We start from the raw sequence: 21,067 nt of genomic DNA on the forward strand, positions 1-21,067 counted from the left end.
TTTGACATAAAATAAGATGCAAACCCTTGTTTGCAGATCACCTTAAAAAATTAAAATCAAAACTATATAACTACTCCATATAATAAGAATCTAAATTTTTTTTGTCTAATAATCTGACATAAAATAAGATGCAAAGCCTTCATAAAAAGACAAACAAATTTTTTGTAGAAAAAAACAAAAAATTTCATTAAAAAAACGATCACCACAATAAAAGGCATCAGAAAAAATTAGTGTAACCTCTAATTAAACAATTTCATTTCCAGTTTTAAAAGGTTTTAGTATCTCTAATTCTTGACTCATTTATATATACTAGTTTTGCATTACGTGCTATGCACGTGGCTCGTAAAGTAACTCGTTAATGAATATATTAGTAAATTTATTATAATTATATCAATTTTTTATTTATAATTAATATTAAATTAGTTAAGAATTTCTATAAAAATAAATATAATATATTTGGTTATAAATTTTTTTTCCATACTGAATTTATTCTTCTTTTGGTTATTTAATAACCATAATTAAATAATTAACTTAATTTTATTAATAATGTCTTTAAAAATAATAAGATAGAAATTTAAATAATATTATATTGATCAAATACAGTATTTTAATTTTGTAGTTTAATCAAACTAAAAGATATATATTCCTACTAATTTGGAGACAATTTAGTTATTTTTACATACTAAAAACTAAATTAGAGATAATTTAGCTACCTATTCTAATTAAGACTTTAATTACAATAGTGATTAATTAAATAACTAATTAGTTAATGAGTATAAACCTTTATTTAGTAGTAAATTGAAAAGAATTATTCATAAATTTGCATGTCCCCATAATAACTATAATTAAATAATTAACTTAATTTTATTAATACTATCTTTAAAAATAATAAGATAGAAATTTAAATAATAATATACTGACCAAATACAGTATTTTAATTTTGTAGTTCAATCAAATTAAAAGATAGGTATTCCTACTAATTTGGAGACAATTTAGTTATTTTTTACATACTAAAAACTAAATTGGAGACAATTTAGCTACTTATTCTAATTAGGATTTTAATTACAATAGTGATTAATTAAATAACTAATTAGTTAATGACTATAAAAAATTTATTTAGTAGTGAACTGAAAAGGATTATTCAGTAAATTTGCCTGCCCCCCTCTCCATCCGTGCTTTTATATATAGTATATAATATATATATATATATATATTAATGCGTCTCGTTGATAAATTTATCAACAAAAACAAAAAAGATGAAACATGAGGATTGTTTATTTTATTCTATGTAAATAAAAAGAAAATTTTTTACGGTTAGGATTTTATATTTGAACAAAGGGTCAACGCGCCCCCATAAACTTGTGACACGGGGTCATATAACTCAATTTATATCTTTTTAAGCAACTAACCCCAAAACTTTTCATTTTTGGGTCAAATAACCCTATAATTATATTTTTAAAACGCGTAAAATACAAATCGAAGGTGAGGGATTCAAAAATAATAATTAAATACTTCCCTAATTGTTGCAATATAATTATCCTAAATCCATTTTTTAAAATTAAAAAAATAAATTATGGGGTTATTTGATCTAAAAATGAAGAATTTTGGGGTTAGTTACTCAAAAAAATATAAATTGGGTTGGATGACCCCGTGTCACAAGTTCAGGGGGCGCGTTGACCCTTTAAATTTCATTTTTTTTACAATTAAATTATTACATTTATCACAGTTTATTCAAAACAAATAATTATATTTATTGATTACTAATTATTTTACATTATTTGATAAATGATCAATAGATTACCACAACCATTATTTTAATAAGATATGATAAAGTCCATCAAATTTCAAAAATTCATAACTTATTAAATAATAATAATTTTTTATTGCATTTAGTAGCTAAATACTAATATTAATTATTTTATTTTGCCAAATTCTATTATAAATTATTTTTATTTTAAAATAAATTATAACCAATAATTTTTTTAAATGTTGTTATATATTTATGTTTATAATGTTCATGAATTGAGTTTGACATGTTCGGACTTGTCACTTTTTTAAATATAAGTCTGAACCCGGCTCGGGACTATTTGGATCCATATTAAAATTTTGTTAATCATAAAAATTAAAGTTTTATATAGAAAAATTAAATACAAGCTTAAATTGGAACTGATGTAAAAATATAAATGTTCAAATTTGGTTCAAGCGGGTGTTTAGTCCGATGATTAGATCTATTTTTGTTATACTAATATTAAAAAATTAAATATTTAAAGAGTAATTTAGGATGGAGTAATTCTTTTAAGTAAGATATATTTTTAATTTTTATGGAATTAATTACTGTATGTAGGATAATGAGAGTTATTGGCCACTAAATACCAAAAGTACTAAAAATGATTAATTCTATAGAATTTGCACTCTTGCTTGGAGAATTATGTATATTTGTCTATGGAAATTTTTTATCTAGTCCCGGTTTATGAATTTTCCATGCACCTACCCATTAAGGTGTTAGAAAATTTAATACAATTTTCTCTCTCTTGCTATTATTTTCTCATTTCTCTAACACATCATTGGATAGGTCTATAAAAAATATTTTGGAGCGCGAAAATCATTTCCCTAAAGTAGACGTAACTAATCCTCATAAATCACTTTCCTTGTTAAATTATTGAGCTGAACACCATATATATGATAATTCTAAAAACAAACTGACTTTTCAAAAGATTATTTTCAGACATTTATTCAAAAACTAAAGTAGAAATAAACTTATGAGGTCCTCAAAAACTAAAGTAGAAATAAACTAATGAGGCCCATAATATTAGTACCCCATGCTGTGCAGTCTTCATCACCTGCAACTATAAAAATAATGCCAAACCAACCCATAATGTATGCATTAAAACCATATTTTTGTATGTTTTAAAGCCAACACAAAAACAATTCTAATTCATATCACTTTAGCTGAGAAATGGGTTCTGTTGGAGACACAAAACCCCATGCAGTATGCATACCATTTCCAGCACAAGGCCATGTTAACCCTATGATGCAACTAGCCAAGCTTTTGCACTCAACAGGCTTTTACATAACCTTTGTCAACACGGAATTCAATCATACTCGACTAATCCGGTCTAGAGGACCGGAGTCTGTCAAGGGTCTGCCTGATTTCCGATTTGAGACTATACCGGACGGGTTGCCACCGTCCGACAATTTTGATGCAACACAAGATGTTCCACCCTTGTGTGATTCAACAAGAAAGAATTGTTTGGCTCCATTTAAAGAACTGCTCAGCAAGCTAAATTCAAAATCGACGGCTGATGCGCCTCCAGTTAGCTGCATAGTCTCGGATGGAATCCTGAGTTTTTGTATAAAAGCTGCAGAGGAATTGAACATTCCTCAGGTTCAGTTTTGGACTGCCTCAGCTTGCAGCTTTATGGCGTATTTACACTACAGTGAACTCGAAAGAAGAGGACTCATGCCATATAAAGGTACATCTCAAACTACAATAATTCAACTATGTAACGAAACGAAGAAGCGCTAAAACAGAAAACAAAAGAATGGTATTTTTTTGGCTGAATTACATAAAAAAAATGACGACCATGCAATTATTTTCCTTTTAATCATGACTTTTAAAAGGTGACATTTAAAGGCACGACCTTTTAATGTTTTTCAAATTCATCATTTTAGTGTATTTTTGTTGACTAAGTTCTTCACTAAACTATTAATTAAAAACCCAAATTATAAATTGACACAAAATCTTATTATCTTTCAGTTATAGTATGTAGGATTATGAATTTTTAGTTATAAAAATTACATCGAATTTTATTTTGGTGATAGATTTGAAACAAAATTAAAGATCGTGTATTTAAATGCCAACTTTTAAAATTCGAGATTAAAATGAGACTACGCGTAAAGATCGCGATTTTTTTATGTAATTAACCCTATTTCTGTAGAAAAAAATAGAGTATAAATATTGAGTTTCAGAATTTTAGATGTGTTTTCTGAAATGGAAATGAAAAACATTGAAATATATGACTCGAAAAGTTTATGTGCAATAGTAATTCAATAAACATCATATGCACTGCACTCACGAGCTAATAATTTCTGCTATATTTATTTTTGTTTCAGTTAAAGATTTTCTGAATGATGGTATAAGTTATACCCCAATTGATTGGATCCCTGGCATGACTGATATTCGATTGAAGGATATGCCGACGTTCATCAACACCTCAAACGATGAAATACTGTATGATTTCGCAGGATCAGAAACACGGAATTGCTTGAACTCTCCTGCAATTATCTTCAACACATTTGATGAGTTTGAACGTGAAGTTTTAGATGCTATAATTGCTGATAAGTACCATGGGAAACTATACACAATAGGTCCACTTAACTTGCTCGCAAGGCACATACCAGAAAATGAATCCAAATCATTTGCCTCAAGCCTATGGAAAGAAGACTCAAACTGTCTTGAATGGCTTGATAAAAGAGAAGCTAATTCCGTTGTGTATGTAAACTACGGAAGCATAACTACAATGTCCGAGAAACACTTGAAAGAATTTGCATGGGGTCTTGCAAACAGCAAATACCCGTTTTTATGGATAACCAGGAAAGATATAGTAAAAGGGGATTCTGCAAGTTTACCCCAAGAATTTCACGAGGAGATCAAGGATAGAGGATTGCTAGCAAGTTGGTGTCGACAAGATCAAGTGCTAGCACATCCATCAGTTGGTGTTTTCTTGACACACTGTGGATGGAATTCTACCATCGAAGCTGTTAGCCATGGTGTGCCTATAATTTGCTGGCCATTTTTCGCTGACCAACAGACCAACTGTCGATATGCTTGCACTAAATGGGGAAACGGTGTGGAGGTTAATCAGGATGTGAAAAGGGATGAAATTGAAGGTCTCGTAAAGGAAATGATGGAAGGGGATGACGGAAAGCAAAAGAAGCAAAAGGCGTTAGAATGGAAAAGAAAAGCAGAAGAAGCTACAAATAAAGGAGGATCGTCTTATAATAAGTTCAATAGATTCATCAAAGAAGCTCTTCATAGCGATTTGCAATTAGTAGAATAAATGCGAAATAATGTCAGGAGGGGAACTATTACGAGCTATTTGTTCAATTGTGATATCTTCGTAATGTTTAAGTGTGCAATTATTTAATAAGTGGCAGGCACAGGCAAATCACTTTTATTAACATAAGGCTATGGAGATTATTCTGTTATGATAAGCTACCTGAATTTTGCCAATTCATTTAAGCACTTCTTTGGTCAGACTTGTTCTTTGATACCTAATTTTCCTTGTTTTTTTCCTTCGATATAATGATAAATTTGGTTATTAGATGATTGCAAACAAAGCACATGCGACATTGTAGGGAACAAGATTTATTATTTAAACTACATGAAAGTTTCATGACATCGTTTCAAACAAGAGATAATATTATCAGCAACAATTTATTCATTTTCATCCCAAAATGTGCATTACTCAGCAATCAAGTTTATTCTGTGTATATTAAGAACCAATAGTAAGTAACCTCCCTCCAAATAATATAATAGGGTACATCTATACAGGGGCGGACCTACGAAGAGCGTATGGTGGGCAACTGCCCACCTTATAATTTTGAGTCCCTTTAAAAAACGTTGATATGGAATTGAAAAATATGATTTTATCACCTTAAATTATATAGTTTGCCCACCTTAAAATTTATTTGTTGTCAATTTTACTCATCTTATAAAGTTTCAATATAATTTTGACCATCATATAAAATATTTATGGGTGAGTCACTGTATATATATACCATTCAATTGAGCCCACGGGAAGGTAATACTTACCCTGAGGACTCGATGAACACTACAACAAGGACAATGAGCTTCTCGCATCAGCATCAGAATCAGGATTTACTTTTTTTCATTAGCGAAGTCATGTGCTCTGTTTTCTGCAAAAGAAAACAAAACAATTCAATTACAAGTAACCAAGCTGAGATGACATATAATTTCTTGTTTAGAACAATGGGATTAGCCGTGAACAATTAGTTTCTGTAATTAGTTATGTAATAGATTGTCGGAAACTGCAGGATATATAGTATGAATGATAGAAATTGCTGTTCTTTTCCTTTGAAATTAACAGGATATATACTATGGTTGACAAACTGAAGAAAAACAACGAAAGAAATAAAAAAGAGCCCTAAAATCGATGTAAACAAAAGAAGAAGAAGAACATAAAACCTCCGTTAGCGTCATCCTCCGCCTCAGAGTTGAAACACCAGCTTTTAGTTTAAAACTAGGTCGATGCCCGCGCGCTGCGCAGTTTTGATAATAAAATCTACAACAAATTTATTTTCTTATACTATATATATATACATGAAAAATTTGAACTGTAACAAAAATTAAATAATTTTATTTCATTATATGATCATATATAGTTGTAAAGTTAAAAACACTCGTAAAATATAATTCATGCATATCACTACTAAGCAAATAAAAAAAATATCATTCAAATATACTTACTAATTGTAAGTTAACAATTTACGTGCATTTTTTCTCGTACAATAAAACACTTTAATAGAGCATGAATAATAAAAAATCAACCATAAGTAATTTTGTTTTTTCGTGAAATATAAATAAAATGTCATTTGAAAAGATGATAAAATGTAACAAAAATTAAATAATTTTATTTTATTACATGATCTTATATAGTTGTAAAGTTAAAAACACACATAAAATATAATTCATGCATATCACTACTAAGCAAATAAAGAAAAATAATATCATTCAAACATGCTTTCTAATTATAAATTAACAATTTACGTGCAATTTTTTCTCTTACAATAAAAACACATCAATTGAGTATGAATAATAAAAAATCAACTATAAGTAATTTTATTTTTTTGTAAAATATAAATATATTTTATCATTTGAAAAGATGAAAAATACATACCTCTCTTTTAGTATACAAGTGCATACATGTATATAAGATAAGAAATTATATGTATGAAATTTGATTGATGTTTCGCATTTATATATAGAAAAATAGTCTTTTCACATATTTCATAAGTTACAAATATTAATAATATAAAAGACTTTTAAGATTTCATAATAAATGACTTTAAAAACTTATAATTAATTAAACTTATAGCTAATTAAAAATAATAATTGATTTCATAATTTATAACATTAATTATGTATAAAAAAATTCTTTAAATTAATAACTTTTTAAACATATATAATATATTAAACATTAGAAATATTCAAATATACTATATACTAAATATTAGAAATAAATTAGACTCTTTAAATTTTAATTTCATATTTTCTTTTAAAATGCAATGAATTTAAACCTTCATTTTTTAAATTCAAAATTATTTTTTAATTAAATTTATTTCCTTAAATTTTAATTTCATAATTTTTTTTAAAAATAAAATGGATTTAAAACCTTCATTTTTTATATTTTAAATTACTTTTTTAATAAAAAATAATTTTAAAAATATATTTTAAGTCATAATTTACAAAAATAAATAATTAAACAAAACTCTTCAAATTTTATAACTTATAATAATCTCTTTGAATTTCGTAACTATAAAATTTATTGTGTTTAAGAAATAATTAATTAAATTACATAAATAAGAATTAAAATAAATTTGAATATAGTTGTACACGTGGATGAAATATAGAAAGACACTTAGCGAAATTGTGTGAAAGATCTTTTAGAGCTCAAGATTATAATATATATATATAGATAGATATATATAGATATAGATAAGGAAGTGCAACATAAAAATCTTCCGAGTACAATGGTAAAAAAAGTTCAAAATAGTTTTTAAAATTATCTGATTACTTAAATTAGCGTTTAATAATTATCAAATATCAGTTTAATTCCTACAACATTAAAACTTCAAAAATCTTATCAATTTTTAAATAAAGATGCAAGGACCATTTTGCACTTTTTGACATTTTGATTATCTCCTCTCTGACTTTCGAACCCTAATTTATTAATAACCCTTTTTCTTATTTTCTTCTACCACCACCGCTTCTCCTTTCTATACCGAGCCATCGTTACCTACCGGTTGAACAAGCAACAACATCGACGGTCTTCAACTCCCGCAGCAGCGATGAACGACGGAACAATTGATGGCGAAACTATAGTTAGGTTTAATCATGCTTAATTATAATTAATTAGAGTTTTAATATAAGATTTTAATTAGAATTATAATTACTGTTAATTGGGATTTAATTAGGGTTAATTATGATTAATTGATGCTAATTAAGTCTCAATCTGTTGATACGCATATTTTATATAGGGTTTTTCCAAGTATTTGATATAGTATTATTGCATATTTTTTAGGATATTATGCTTGGAAAGGTGTTTATTTTGTAGGTTTATGCGTATGGAGTGAATCAAAGCAATTTGGAGCAAATTGGAGAAAAGCTGGAAAAAAGTGCCTAATTCCTCAAAAGTGCCTAGTTCTTAGGAACCAGACACTATTGAGGAACTGACCCGGATTACATTCTGCGAATCCTTTGTGGCCAATTCCTAAAAAATGTCGTGTTCCTAGGAATCAGGCACTATTGAGGAACTGGCCCGGATTTACCTACGAATCTAAAACGTGAAAAATCTTTTTTCTACGCGGATTTTGACCCGATTTCAACTACAACTCTTGCAACACATCAAGGACTCCTCCTCTATATATAAAGACATCTCAAGATCAGGTATTCTATCTAGTTTTTCATTATTTCTAATCTACAAACAATTTGTCTTAGGTTAATTTTCTTTTAGTCCTTAATTTTATTTTAAAACTTAAAGCTTTGAAGGTTTGACGTTCCTAAACAATTTGTTTTCTTTTTTACTTCTATTCATTGTCTCTCTGAGCCTTCATGTTACAAAGAAGCAATTCTTGATTCTCTTTGGCAGTGTGCTATGGCTGAGAAGCTAACTGCTCTTCATCAAACCCATACTTGGGATTTAGTGTCTCTTCCTGCAGGAAAACGAGCTATTGGTTCTCGTTGGGTCTATAAGATTAAAACAAAGTCTGATGGGTCTATTAAAAGATCTAAAACTCGTTTGATGGCTAAGGTTTATTCTCAGGAATATGGTATGGATTATGAGGAGACTTTTGCTCCTGTTGCTAAAATGACTATAGTTCGAACTCTTATTGTTGTTGCTTCTGTACGTCATTGGGATATAACCCAAATGGATGTTAAAAATGTGTTTCTGAATGGTGACCTTCATGAAAAAGTCTATATAGTTCCTCCTCCTGGTCTTGATCATTGTCCTGGTGAAATTTACAAACTTAGGAAGGCTCTGTATGATCTCAAACAGGCTCCCCGTGCCTGGTTTGTGAAATTTTCTACAGTCATAATTTCTCTTGGTTTTCGTCCAAGTAACCATGATTCTGCTTTGTTTGTCAAGTGTACTTCGACTGAACGAATCTTACTTTCCGTTTATGTTGATGATATAATTATTACGGGTGATGATGTTATTGGAATTAGCTTGTTGAAGTCCGAGTTGACTTGCAATTTTGCTATGAAAGACTTAAGTCCTCTTCATTACTTCTTGGGTTTTGAAGTTGCATCTTCTCCAAAAGGGTATCTTCTTTCTCAATCTAAGTATATTTTTGATATTTTTTAGCGTTCTCGCCTATCTGATAATAAGACTGTTGATACTCGGATTGAGCTCAATGCTCCGTAATCTATTTCTGATGGTCACCTCTGCCAGATCCAAGTCTTTATAAAACGGTTGTTGGGAGTTTGGTTTATCTCACTATCACTCGTCCTGATATTGCATATGTTGTTCACATTGTCAGTCAGTTTGTTACTACTTTTACTACAGTACATTGAGCTGCTGTGATTCGTATCTCACTACTAGAAAACTGCATATTAGCAACGGATTTTTCCGTCGCTAAAAGCTGAAATCCGTTGTTAAATTAAGTTTGTCGTTGGTAAAAGGCTAAAATTCGTCGTTAAATCAAAAAATTTACGTCGGTAATTCTCTGTTTTCTAGTAGTGTCTTGAGATATCTCTATGGCACTCAGTTTCAGACTCTTTTGCTTTTATCTACTTCAGCTTTAGAGTTATGTGCTTACTCTGATGCTGATTGGGAGGGTGATCCCACTGATCGCAAATCCACTACTGGCTTCTGTATTTTTCTAAGCAATTCTCTTATCTCTTGGAAAAGTAAGAAGCAGGATGTTATATCTCGGTCCTCATCTGAGGCCGAGTATTGTGTTATGGCTTCTACCACTTGTGAAATAGTTTGGTTGCGATGGTTGCTTTCTGATATGGGTGTTTTTTTGCGGCGACCAACTCCTTTGCACTGTGATAATAAGAGTGCCATTCAGATTGCTCAAATAACTCAGTTTTTCATGAAAGGACCAAGCATATTGAGATTGATTGTCATATTACTCATCATCATCTTCAGAATGGCACATTGACGTTGCCCTTTGTCTCTTCTTCCTTACAGCTTGCAGATTTGTTTACCAAACCATTGTTCTCTTTGCGCTTTCGTTTCTTGACTGACAAACTCTCGATGCTTATTGTTGTCGCATCATAAGTTTGAGGGGCGATGTAAAGATAGTTATGTTATGATTATATAAGGGTAGTATAGTCCTTTCCTATTATTGTTTAGGTTTTTTATTTAGGTGTAAGATTTGGAGAAGTGGCCAAGTACAATGCTTGGAGTAGTGGCCAAGTATAAGACTTGGAATAGTGGCCAAATATACTTTCTCACTAAGTTAGTTAGTCTATATATATAAATGTACTTTTATTTTAGAGATTAAGGTTTTCCCTTCTAATATTAGCCTCCATCTTCTCTTTTCTCTTATCAATGGTATTTGCTATTTCTCTTGTTATTTTTATCATACTTAATTTGATATAATGTCAATTCTAGACTTTTGATACTCTCATCTTTAAAATAAATATAAGCATAATCATGACCTTCTTATACACACACACGTTGCATACACAATTATCATTCAACTAACTTATTTGATACATTTTAAAAAAGGCCTAATTATTTAAAAACATTCCATTTTAAACTTTTTTTTCGTTTATATTCCGACGTAGGAAAATTTTCAATTATATCCTATTTTGGGTTTTTCATTTTCAACTCTACCCCCACTAAGGGTACAATTGATAATTTGAATAATTTATAGATAAAAATGTTAATAACAACAAATAGAAGGATCATATCATCTTTTCTCTTATTTGAAAAAATACAAATAGATTCTTTAACTTTTAAAATATTTAAATAAATCCTAATCATTAATTAAAAAATTAAATTATTTTTTAAAAAATTCCGATTTACCAATACTTCTTTAAATTTAAAACCCGTCATTAAAATATATTTTTTAAAAAAATTATTTTTTTTTAATTTTTATGCTCCTTCCATGGAAGGAGGAGCTGCGTGCTCCTCCTTCCATGGAGAAGGAGCTGCTCCTCAGATCAGAAGGAGGAGCCCGAGCTCGGGCTCCTCCTTCGAAAAAAAATCTGAATTTTTTTTTAATTATTTTAATTGTGTAAGTATTAATTTTTTTAAGTTTTTTAATTTTAAAAAAATTAATGATAATTAATATAAATTAAATAATTATTATTAGTTAATTTTTTTTAAAGAAGATGGTATTTTTATATAATTAATAACATTAACGTCTAATTAGAATATAAGTTAAAAATAAGGGACTATTTTAATTTTTTTTAGATGAAAAAAGAACAATTTAGTATTTCGGGGTAGAGTTGAAAACGAAAAACCCGAAATAGGATATAATTGAAAATTTTTCTACGTCGGGATATAAACGGAAAAAAAGTTCAAGATGGGCTGTTTTTAAGTAATTAGGCCTTTTAAAAATGTTAAAATACTGATAAAAAAATAAATAAAAATTCAGACTGAAATAAAAAAAATTAAAAGTTCACAATCCCTTTATTAATAAACTAGCATTGAAGTTTAGCGTATATTCAAACAAGCTCTTATCTCATCAGCCATGACTCGATTAATTTAATTATAAAATTAATGAATTGTTGTATTCATGTTTCCTTTCTCATAGGGAAATGTGATGTGTATCCTCACATTAACAATAATCAGTCATAAACATACAGATGGAATTGGTATCCTTTGCATCACTAATTTACTCCATCATAAATACTCCCCTCTACTCTCCCTCCCAATCCTTTTCTCACATTTTTCTTCACAAAATTTACAAATATAAAAATAGGATTAATTACGGAATTTTTCTACAAGTTAAGTAAACTAATATTTTCATATTTTACATTCTAAAATTAATATATGTTATATTTTATTTTTTATATCTAATCAATCATATTTTTTTCTAAAAATACTATTATATCCTCAAAACATTACTAAATTATTTAATATTTATATAAAGTATAATAATTTATTTCTTAGTTTAGACTTACTCTTTTTTTATAGATACAAACTATTTGTAAAGATAAAAATTGTTTTCAAATTGTTTTTTATATATACGTGTGAGTATTTTTTTAGATATTCATAAAAATTGATATATTAAAATGTATAATATTTTATAATTATATTTTAAAATTAAATATAAATATTTTTATTGTCGAGCCAATGCACGGTTTCCATGCGAGACAGAAGCACGTAAAAAACGATCAACATGTTGGCGACACTATTTAATAAATTACAATCTTTAAAATTAATCTTTCTCTATTGCCTCTATTTAAAGTCTATATTCATTGTTATTATTTCAAGAAAGTGAATGTAGTCATAGTATTTAATAAAAATATAATAAAAAAAATAAAGATCAACTTATAAAAACTTGAAATATTAACTGTGTTGAAAATAGAAAAATAGACAATTATTTTTGGACGGATACAGTACTAAACAATACCTAATAAATAAAATTATTGTATACATTATACATCATGTATTGAAATTATAATTTATAAAATTAAATCAATAATATTTATTTTGAGCTAATTAGAATCATACATTTTTACGTTAATTAATAACGTAAAGTTTAGAAAAATAAGAGATAAAGTACGAAGGATAGCTTAAAATAGATAGCAAAACAAAAGTAATGCTCAAGAAGTATAATAATTAGAGTAAAAATTATAATTGGAAATATATATATGTAAGGAAAGTATGTATTTCACATATTTTAAAATTTTATCCATAAAAATACTTTAAACTTAAAAAATTGCACTTCATGCGTAACCAATTCACCACTTGAACTTTTTTAATCTTTTATTTTTTATTTTTAAATTTACTGAAAATAGAAATATTGTGGTTTGGAAGCAGCAAGTGGTGGTCTGATGGCGGCGGCCGGTTGCTGGTGACTGATTACCAAAATTTGGCCAAAATTTTGGTCTGTCAGCGATGGTCAATGGTGGTATGTTGACTGTAGATCAAATATTAACATTTTTTCTCTCTGTCCTGCTCTAACTGATAAAATGTCATTGTATAGATGTACTATTTTAATTGATAATTCGCATTTAAATTTTATTTTTAATTAAATTTTACTTTTTTATCCTTTTTTATTATTAGATTTAAAATGAGCTTTTTAATATAACGTGAAGCATTTAATGTAATAAATAAAAGGATATAAAAATAAACTAAATTTCATTTAATGATTTTTTTAAAATATTGTGTAAAAAAATTTTTGACAATAAGGAGTGGATCTTAAATAAATTTTAGATGAATTTTAGTGTATTATTCACTTGAAATATTATAATCTCAAGATCAACTCCTTTCAAATTACCATAAAATCCATTAAAAATCACTTGAATAATTTTTGATCCAACATAAATACAATAATCTTAAATTTATTTAGATCCACCTAAAATATACTTTATAAATTCACCAAATCCATCTCGAATTCATGTCATATAAACACAATAAAATAAATTTATCAAAATTATGTCAAGGTCCACCATCCGGATTCATCGGAGTAACATTAAAAATGAATTACGATGTGATTTGAATACTGAAAAATCACCAAAAATATTCGCGGCTAATTCCAACGGTAATTTTTAGTTCATAGACCAGGTCTAGGTAAGAATTTCCCGTTTTTTAAATCCAGCAGTTTTGCAAATTCATTTTTAGCTGACAGTTACTGTTTGTACCAGTATTTTAATTTTATTTTTCCAAATAATTGTGTAAAAACTTTATCTAAACAATTGAAAAGACATAAAAAAACAGCCTCATAAATTTTTAATTTAACAAAACATTTTCAGAAATTTCAATTTATATAAACTAATTTACTTTTTATTTTTTTACTTTTGTTTATTTAGATAATATATTTTTGAAAAGGAATAGTACGAAATATAAAGAAGATACAGTTGGTACTATTAAATTATCTATCTATATCTATACTATATATAAAAGCACGGATGGGGGGGGACAGGCAAATTTACTGAATAATCCTTTTCAGTTTACTACTAAATAAAGGTTTTATAGTTATTAACTAATTAGTTATTTAATTAATCACTACTACTAAATAAAGGTTTTATAGTCATTAACTAATTAGTTATTTAATTAATCACTATTGTAATTAAAATCCTAATTAAAATAGGTAGCTAAATTATCTCCAATTTAGTTTTTAGTATGTAAAAAATAACTAAATTGTCTCCAAATTAGTAGAAATACCTATCTTTTAGTTTGATTGAACTACAAAAGCAAAATACTGTATTTGGTCAATATAATATTATTTAAATTTCTATCTTATTATTTTTAAAGATATTATTAATAAAATTAAGTTAATTATTTAATTATGGTTATTATAAAACCAAAAAAGAATGAATTCGGTATGAAAAAAAAAAATTAATAACCGAATATATTATATTACGAGCCACGTGCATAGCACGTAATGCGAAACTAGTTAAATTAAACAGGGTAAAACTAGCTGTGCAATTTTCCAAGATTGCACAAATTAGACGTAACCAGTCCTAATAAATCACTTTCCTTTTTAAATTATTGAGAATGAAAACAAATTGACTTTTCAAAAGATTTTAATAGAAAATTAAATTAGAAATTCATGAGGCATAATACCCCATACTGTAAAGCCATCACCAGTGCGACTATAAAAATAATGCAAACCAACCCATAATGTATGCATTAAAACCATATACCTCTATGTTCTAAATCCAATAGAAAAACAAAAAAAATCTAATTCATATAACTAATTAGCTGAGAAATGGGTTCTGTTGGAGACACAAAACCTCATGCAGTATGCATTCCATTTCCAGCACAAGGCCATGTTAACCCTATGATGCAACTAGCCAAGCTTTTGCACTCGACAGGCTTTTACGTAACCTTTGTCAACACGGAATTCAATCATACTCGACTAATCCGGTCTAGAGGACCGGATTCTGTCAAGGGTCTGCTTGATTTCCGATTTGAGACTATACCGGACGGGTTGCCACCGTCAGACACTTTTGATGCAACACAAGATGTTGCACCCTTGTGTGATTCAACAAGAAAGAATTGTTTGGCTCCATTTAAAGAACTACTCGGCAAGTTAAATTCAAAATCGTCATCTGAAGCGCCTCCGGTTAGCTGCATAGTCTCAGATGGAATTATGAGTTTTTGCATAAAAGCTGCTGCGGAATTGAACATTCCACAGGTTCAGTTTTGGACTGCCTCAGCTTGCAGCTACATGGCCTATTTACACTACTGTGAACTCGAAAAAAGAGGAATCATGCCATATAAAGGTACATCTCAATTTCTTCTATCCCTTGACTAGATATTAAACTATGATAATTCAACTATGCAGCATGGAAACATTGAAACAAAAATATGCCAAAATAGAAAATGAAGAAACGGTAATTTTTTACAAAAATATATTATAAATATTGAGTTTCGAGGTTTTAGAAGTGTTTCCGGAAATGGAAACAAAACTGAAATATAGCAGTTGAAAAGTTTCCATGCTTAGTAATTCAATAAACGTCATTTGCATTGCGCTCATGAACTTATAGCCGTCTGATATCAAAAATGAACATGCTTGCAAGACAATTTTAAGCTCGTGCACGCAAGATTTATGAGACAACAATCATATCATTCGAAGCTTAAATGAATTGCAAGTTGGTATGATCTTACCTTCTTTTTCTTTTTGTTTCAGTTAAAGATTTTCTGGACAATGCCATGAGTCATACCCCGATTGATTGGATCCCTGGCATGACCGACATTCGACTGAAGGATATGCCAACGTTCATCAACACTTCAAACGATGAAATAATGTATGATTTCTTGGGATCAGAAGCACAGAACTGCTTGAACTCTCCTGCAATTATCTTCAACACATTTGATGAGTTTGAATATGAAGTTTTAGAAGCTATAATTGCTGATAAGTTCCTTGGAAAAATTTACACAATAGGTCCACTTAACTTGCTTGCAAGGCACATATCAGATAATGAATCCAAATCATTTGCATCAAGTTTATGGAAAGAAGACTCAAACTGTCTAGAATGGCTTGATAAAAAAGAAGCCAACTCCGTTGTGTACGTAAACTATGGAAGCATAACTACAATGTCCGAGAAACACTTGAAAGAATTTGCATGGGGTCTTGCAAACAGCAAATACCCGTTTTTATGGATAACCAGGAAAGATATAGTAAAGGGAGATTCTGCAAGTTTGCCCCAAGAATTTTTCGAGGAGATCAAGGACAGAGGACTGATAGCAAGTTGGTGTCAACAAGATCAAGTGCTAGCACATCCATCAGTTGGTGTTTTCTTGACACATTGTGGATGGAATTCTACAATGGAAGCTGTTAGTCATGGTGTGCCTATAATTTGCTGGCCATTTTTCGCTGACCAACAGACCAACTGTCGATATGCGTGCACTAAATGGGAAACCGGTATAGAGGTTAATCATGATGTGAAGAGGGATGAAATTGAAGGTCTCGTTACGGAAATGATGGAAGGGGATGATGGAAAGAAAAAGAAGCAAAAGGCATTAGAATGGAAAAGAAAAGCAGAAGAAGCAACAATTAAAGGAGGATCATCTTACAATAAGTTCAATAGATTCATTAAAGAGGCTCTTCATAGTGATTTGCAATTAGCAGATTAAATTTGAAATAATGTCAGGAAGGATACTATTACTTGCTATTTGTGGAATTGTGATATCTTCGTAATGTTTCAGTGTGTAATTATTTAATAAGGGGCAGGCAGATCACTTGTATAAGGGTATGGAGATTACTCTGTTATGATAAACTACTTGAAATTTGCCAATTCATTTTAGCACTTCTATCGTCAGACTTGTTCTTTCATAATACCTAATTTCCTTGTTTTTTTTTCTTCAATATGATAATAAATTTGGTTATTAGATTATTGAAACAAAGCACATGCGAAATCGTAGAGAACAAGATTCCTTATTTAAACTACATTAAAATTTCATGACATTGTTTTAAACAAGAGATGTTGAAATTTACTAGAGGTTCTGCAACCTTTTATTCATTTTGATCCCATAATGTACATTGTTCAGCAATCAAGTTCATTCTGTTTATTTTAAGAACCAATAGTAGCCTCCCTCCAAATAAAAAGGGTATATATATACCATTCTACAGAGCCCACATAAAGGTAATACTTACCCTGAGGACTCCATGTACACTTTAATAAGGACAATGAGCTTCTCGCATTAGCATCATAAATCCGGATTTATTTCTTTTCATTAAACCTTGGTAGCGAAGTCATGTGCTCTATTTTCTGCAAGGGAAAACAAAATAATTCAATTTCCCGAGAGGAAAAGGAGATGACATTTAATTTCCTGTATAGAACAATAAGGCTAATGAGCCATGAAAAATTAGATTCTGTAGTTAGTTATGTAGTAGATTGGGAAAGTGAAGGATATATAGTATGCATACAGTCCAAAAGTATACATATATATATCTTACGAAGTTGAGATGAACATATACATTTATTCCCACACTTTCTCTTCTTTTTTCTTATCTAGTTAAGGGCTGAGTTGGTGTTGTTGCATTGCATGTCAACATAAAATTTCTATTCCCGCCCTTGACAAACACAAAATAATACCGAGCACTGCAAAAATTACATATCTTTGTTGTCTGTTTTTTTAAAACAAAAGGTAGGTCAAATCCTAAACCAACAAAGCTACAACTCAAGGAAACTTTCTTTATATAAGTTTCAGTCCAATCCCCAACTTCATTTAAGATATGAAAAAAACTGATGGTTGAACTTAGATACTTCTCACAAAGGCCAATTTATCATCAATTATCGGATACAAGTTTTGATGGAGATGCTTTACGAGGATTAACTATGAAACAAAATTTGCTTTCTGCTGTTACTATGATTCAGTTAAGTACTCTTCTTGCTGTTCAGTTCTTATCTAATTTCTTATGTTTATTCTATCTCAACACAATCAATCATATACATAAATTCATAAGCCTTTAATTATTGTACAATATTAAAATCAACAAACCTGCTCCGAGTAAGGCAAATACTTGCCATCAAATGTCACAACCACACGATCCTTTCCATCCACCCCTTTCACTTTGTTAACAGAGCAGTAGAAATCTATGGCCGACATACTGATAAAACAACGAAAGAAGTCGAAAACAAAGTGAATTAAGTTAACAATATGTAACTTCATGCTCATATACATACTATTGCAGATATCCAGGTGCACATTAATCGAACATACATACGGTACAAGTGTTCTATAACAAGCATTAGGTAACACGGAAACGGACACGGGAAAAGGGAAACTTACATGCCATCACCATACTCTTCATTGATAATTTCTTTAATGCTTTCACCAAAATGCATAACTGCTTCATTCAACCTGTAAAACAAACAAATTTATGAGTGTTTATCCCATACATTGGTTGTGCCATGTCATATTTACAACAAGGCGATAGAGAATCTTTTAATTATTGTTTAATTTTTTAATTATTAACTTTTCCACATAGCTAACCCATCATTGATTTGTTCACATGGCACAACGGTTGCGTAAATTTTCCAAATTTATCAAAAATCTTTTAAAAAGAATATCAATTTAAGTACAATCAAAAGAAACCAATCAATATCACCTGTAAACAGTTGGTTCTTGGAGCAAGTTCGGGTCGTAGAATCTCATGGGTGGTTTCATCATCTCCTTAATAAGCTCATCGGTTAGATCCGGCAGTGCTGCTCGGAGCTTAGGGGCGGTTTCAGGCTTGAGTTGGGCTTGGCCTCTCAGTAACTGCGCCACGTACACGTTTGTGAGGCCAGTCTCCTCCGCTATCTGACTGTAGCTCTTGCCGGACTTCTGTTTCACGGCCAGTATGCTGTTTGCTACGGCTGATTTGCTAGTCTCTGCCATTTTCAGAAATTAGTCAAAAACGTCAATAGAAACTAGTAAACTGGTTTTCTTTATGCTCTTATCACATTTTTAATTGAACTAATTTTGTTTTAAGTGTTTGGTCCCCAATTTATTTATTTTATCAATTAAAGCCTTTTAAAGGATTAAGATGAGATATATTGTAAATATTAAAGAAATTTTTGATTTTTTTAATAAATTTGACCTCCTTGACCAACATATTTAACGAAAGAGTTTATTTGTCCAATAAAAAAAATTAAAAGGTTTAACTGCTCAATTTAAAAAGCATGAGGGTTTAATTGTACCCAAAAAAGAGTTTAAGAATTTATTTTTACATTTAAAAAAACTACGAGAGTTTTTTTATATTTTATACCTAAAAAATTTATAATAATTCATTATATATAAAAAATGAAAAAACCTTACCGAGAATTGGTTCATAAAAACTTAGAGAGAAATATTTAAAAAAGTGAAAGTTTACAAAAATTTAAAGAGGAAAAAAAATTGGGAAGTGAGAATTTGTAAATTTAAAAAAATAAAATTTTAAAAAGTGATAATTCAAAATATTTAGAAAGAAAAATTTAAAGAGAAAAAATTTCGTATATTTTTAGAAAAAAATATTTGAAAAGAGAAAGTTCATAATTTTATTAGAGTGGTGGAAGTGGAGATTTATAAATATTAGAGAGAGAGAATTTTAAAAAGAGATAATTTTAAAAAGAGATAATTCAAAATATTACAAAGAAAATTTAAAGAGAGAAAGCACATAAAAAATTAGAGAGAACATTTTGGAGAATGGAAAATTATAAATTTTAGAAAAAAAATTAAAAAGATATAATTCAAAAATATCTAGAAAACAAAATTATAAATTATTAAAAAGAGAAAATATTTAAGAGGGGAGATTTATGAACTCTCTCTAAAATAGAGCGCTCTCTCTCTAAAATAATTGTTCTTTCTTCTCTTTAAAAATCTCTTCTTCATTTTTATATGTTTAAGGGTGGGAGAAGGTGATTTTCTGATTCTAATCGAAAATCACTTCCTCTCCGTCCATGAATAGTAAGTAATATAGAGTTTTAATCTTCCTTTTAATAAGATCTCTTTAAGATGAATTTTTTTTTTCAGTGTAGATTTTATCATGTTCTTGTAAGAATATATATATATTTTGTAGGATCTTTTTTGTGTTGCTTGCTTTCATAGATCGCTCGAGAATTTTTAGTGATTGTTCGGACTTTTGAGGTAATCTTTTGTAGATCTAAAATTTGATGGGCTATATATTTATCTTCTAAGAATTTCATTGACAAAGATGATCAGAAATACAAATCTTCAATGGATCAAGCGGGTCATGTGTGGTCGGCTATCGGAGTAAAACGCATATCCAAGTCCCGCTTTAACAGAAATCTTGCTTCTCGTTCGGTCAAATTAATACGGAATCTATAGCTAAATTTATACTCTTTCAATTTTTTTAGCTTGTATGTTGGATTTATTAGTATTTTTATAGATCAACATTTGAAAGATGATATTTAGTTTTATAATATGATTTTTCTTATGTAATTAATCTTTATCAATGACTTCTATCTTTGGGATAAAAATCCCTGAAAAAAAAAAGATTTATAAATTTTGGAGATATATAATTTGTAAAGAAATAATTCAAAAACCTTAGAGACAGATAGCTTATAAATTTTTAGAAACCTATAAGTTTTAAAAAGATAAAATTTTTAAAAACGAGATAATTCAAAAATAAAATAGAGAGTGAAAGCTCATAATTTTTTAGAGCGAAAATGTTGAAGAGTGAAAATCATAAATTTTAGATTTTA

The 21,067-nt window shown here is 29.1% G+C and overlaps 3 protein-coding genes across 4 annotated transcripts; 2 read left to right on the plus strand and 1 right to left on the minus strand.

The window, feature by feature from the left end:
• The first annotated feature begins 2,861 nt into the window (after nt 1-2,861).
• On the plus strand, nt 2,862-5,257 carry LOC130014695 (linamarin synthase 2-like). The gene is made up of 2 exons (XM_050349475.2): nt 2,862-3,473; nt 4,114-5,257. Exons 1-2 carry the CDS (start codon nt 2,957-2,959, stop codon nt 5,058-5,060), a joined length of 1,464 nt encoding a protein of 487 aa, XP_050205432.2. The 5' UTR covers nt 2,862-2,956; the 3' UTR covers nt 5,061-5,257.
• Nucleotides 5,258-5,859: 602 nt separating this feature from the next.
• LOC126655345 (cyanate hydratase) lies at nt 5,860-19,356 on the minus strand. 2 transcript variants are annotated; one of them, XM_056103625.1, is made up of 4 exons: nt 18,991-19,356; nt 18,672-18,743; nt 18,381-18,489; nt 5,860-5,919 (listed from the first exon to the last, which is right to left on the minus strand). In XM_056103625.1, the coding sequence occupies exons 1-4, from the start codon at nt 19,260-19,262 to the stop codon at nt 5,875-5,877; spliced, it is 498 nt and encodes a 165-aa protein (XP_055959600.1). In that variant the 5' UTR covers nt 19,263-19,356; the 3' UTR covers nt 5,860-5,874. The 2 variants fall into 2 exon arrangements, with proteins under 2 accessions (XP_055959600.1, XP_050205435.1); XM_050349478.2 differs by lacking the exon at nt 5,860-5,919 and adding an exon at nt 17,361-17,647 and having other exon boundaries at nt 18,991-19,351.
• Nucleotides 15,037-17,197, plus strand: LOC126655343 (linamarin synthase 2-like). The gene is made up of 2 exons (XM_050349476.2): nt 15,037-15,658; nt 16,066-17,197. Exons 1-2 carry the CDS (start codon nt 15,142-15,144, stop codon nt 17,010-17,012), a joined length of 1,464 nt encoding a protein of 487 aa, XP_050205433.2. The 5' UTR covers nt 15,037-15,141; the 3' UTR covers nt 17,013-17,197.
• Nucleotides 19,357-21,067: the final 1,711 nt, after the last annotated feature.

The sequence above is a fragment of the Mercurialis annua genome, linkage group LG7 (genome assembly GCF_937616625.2).
Source record: "Mercurialis annua linkage group LG7, ddMerAnnu1.2, whole genome shotgun sequence".
NCBI lineage: Eukaryota > Viridiplantae > Streptophyta > Magnoliopsida > Malpighiales > Euphorbiaceae > Mercurialis > Mercurialis annua.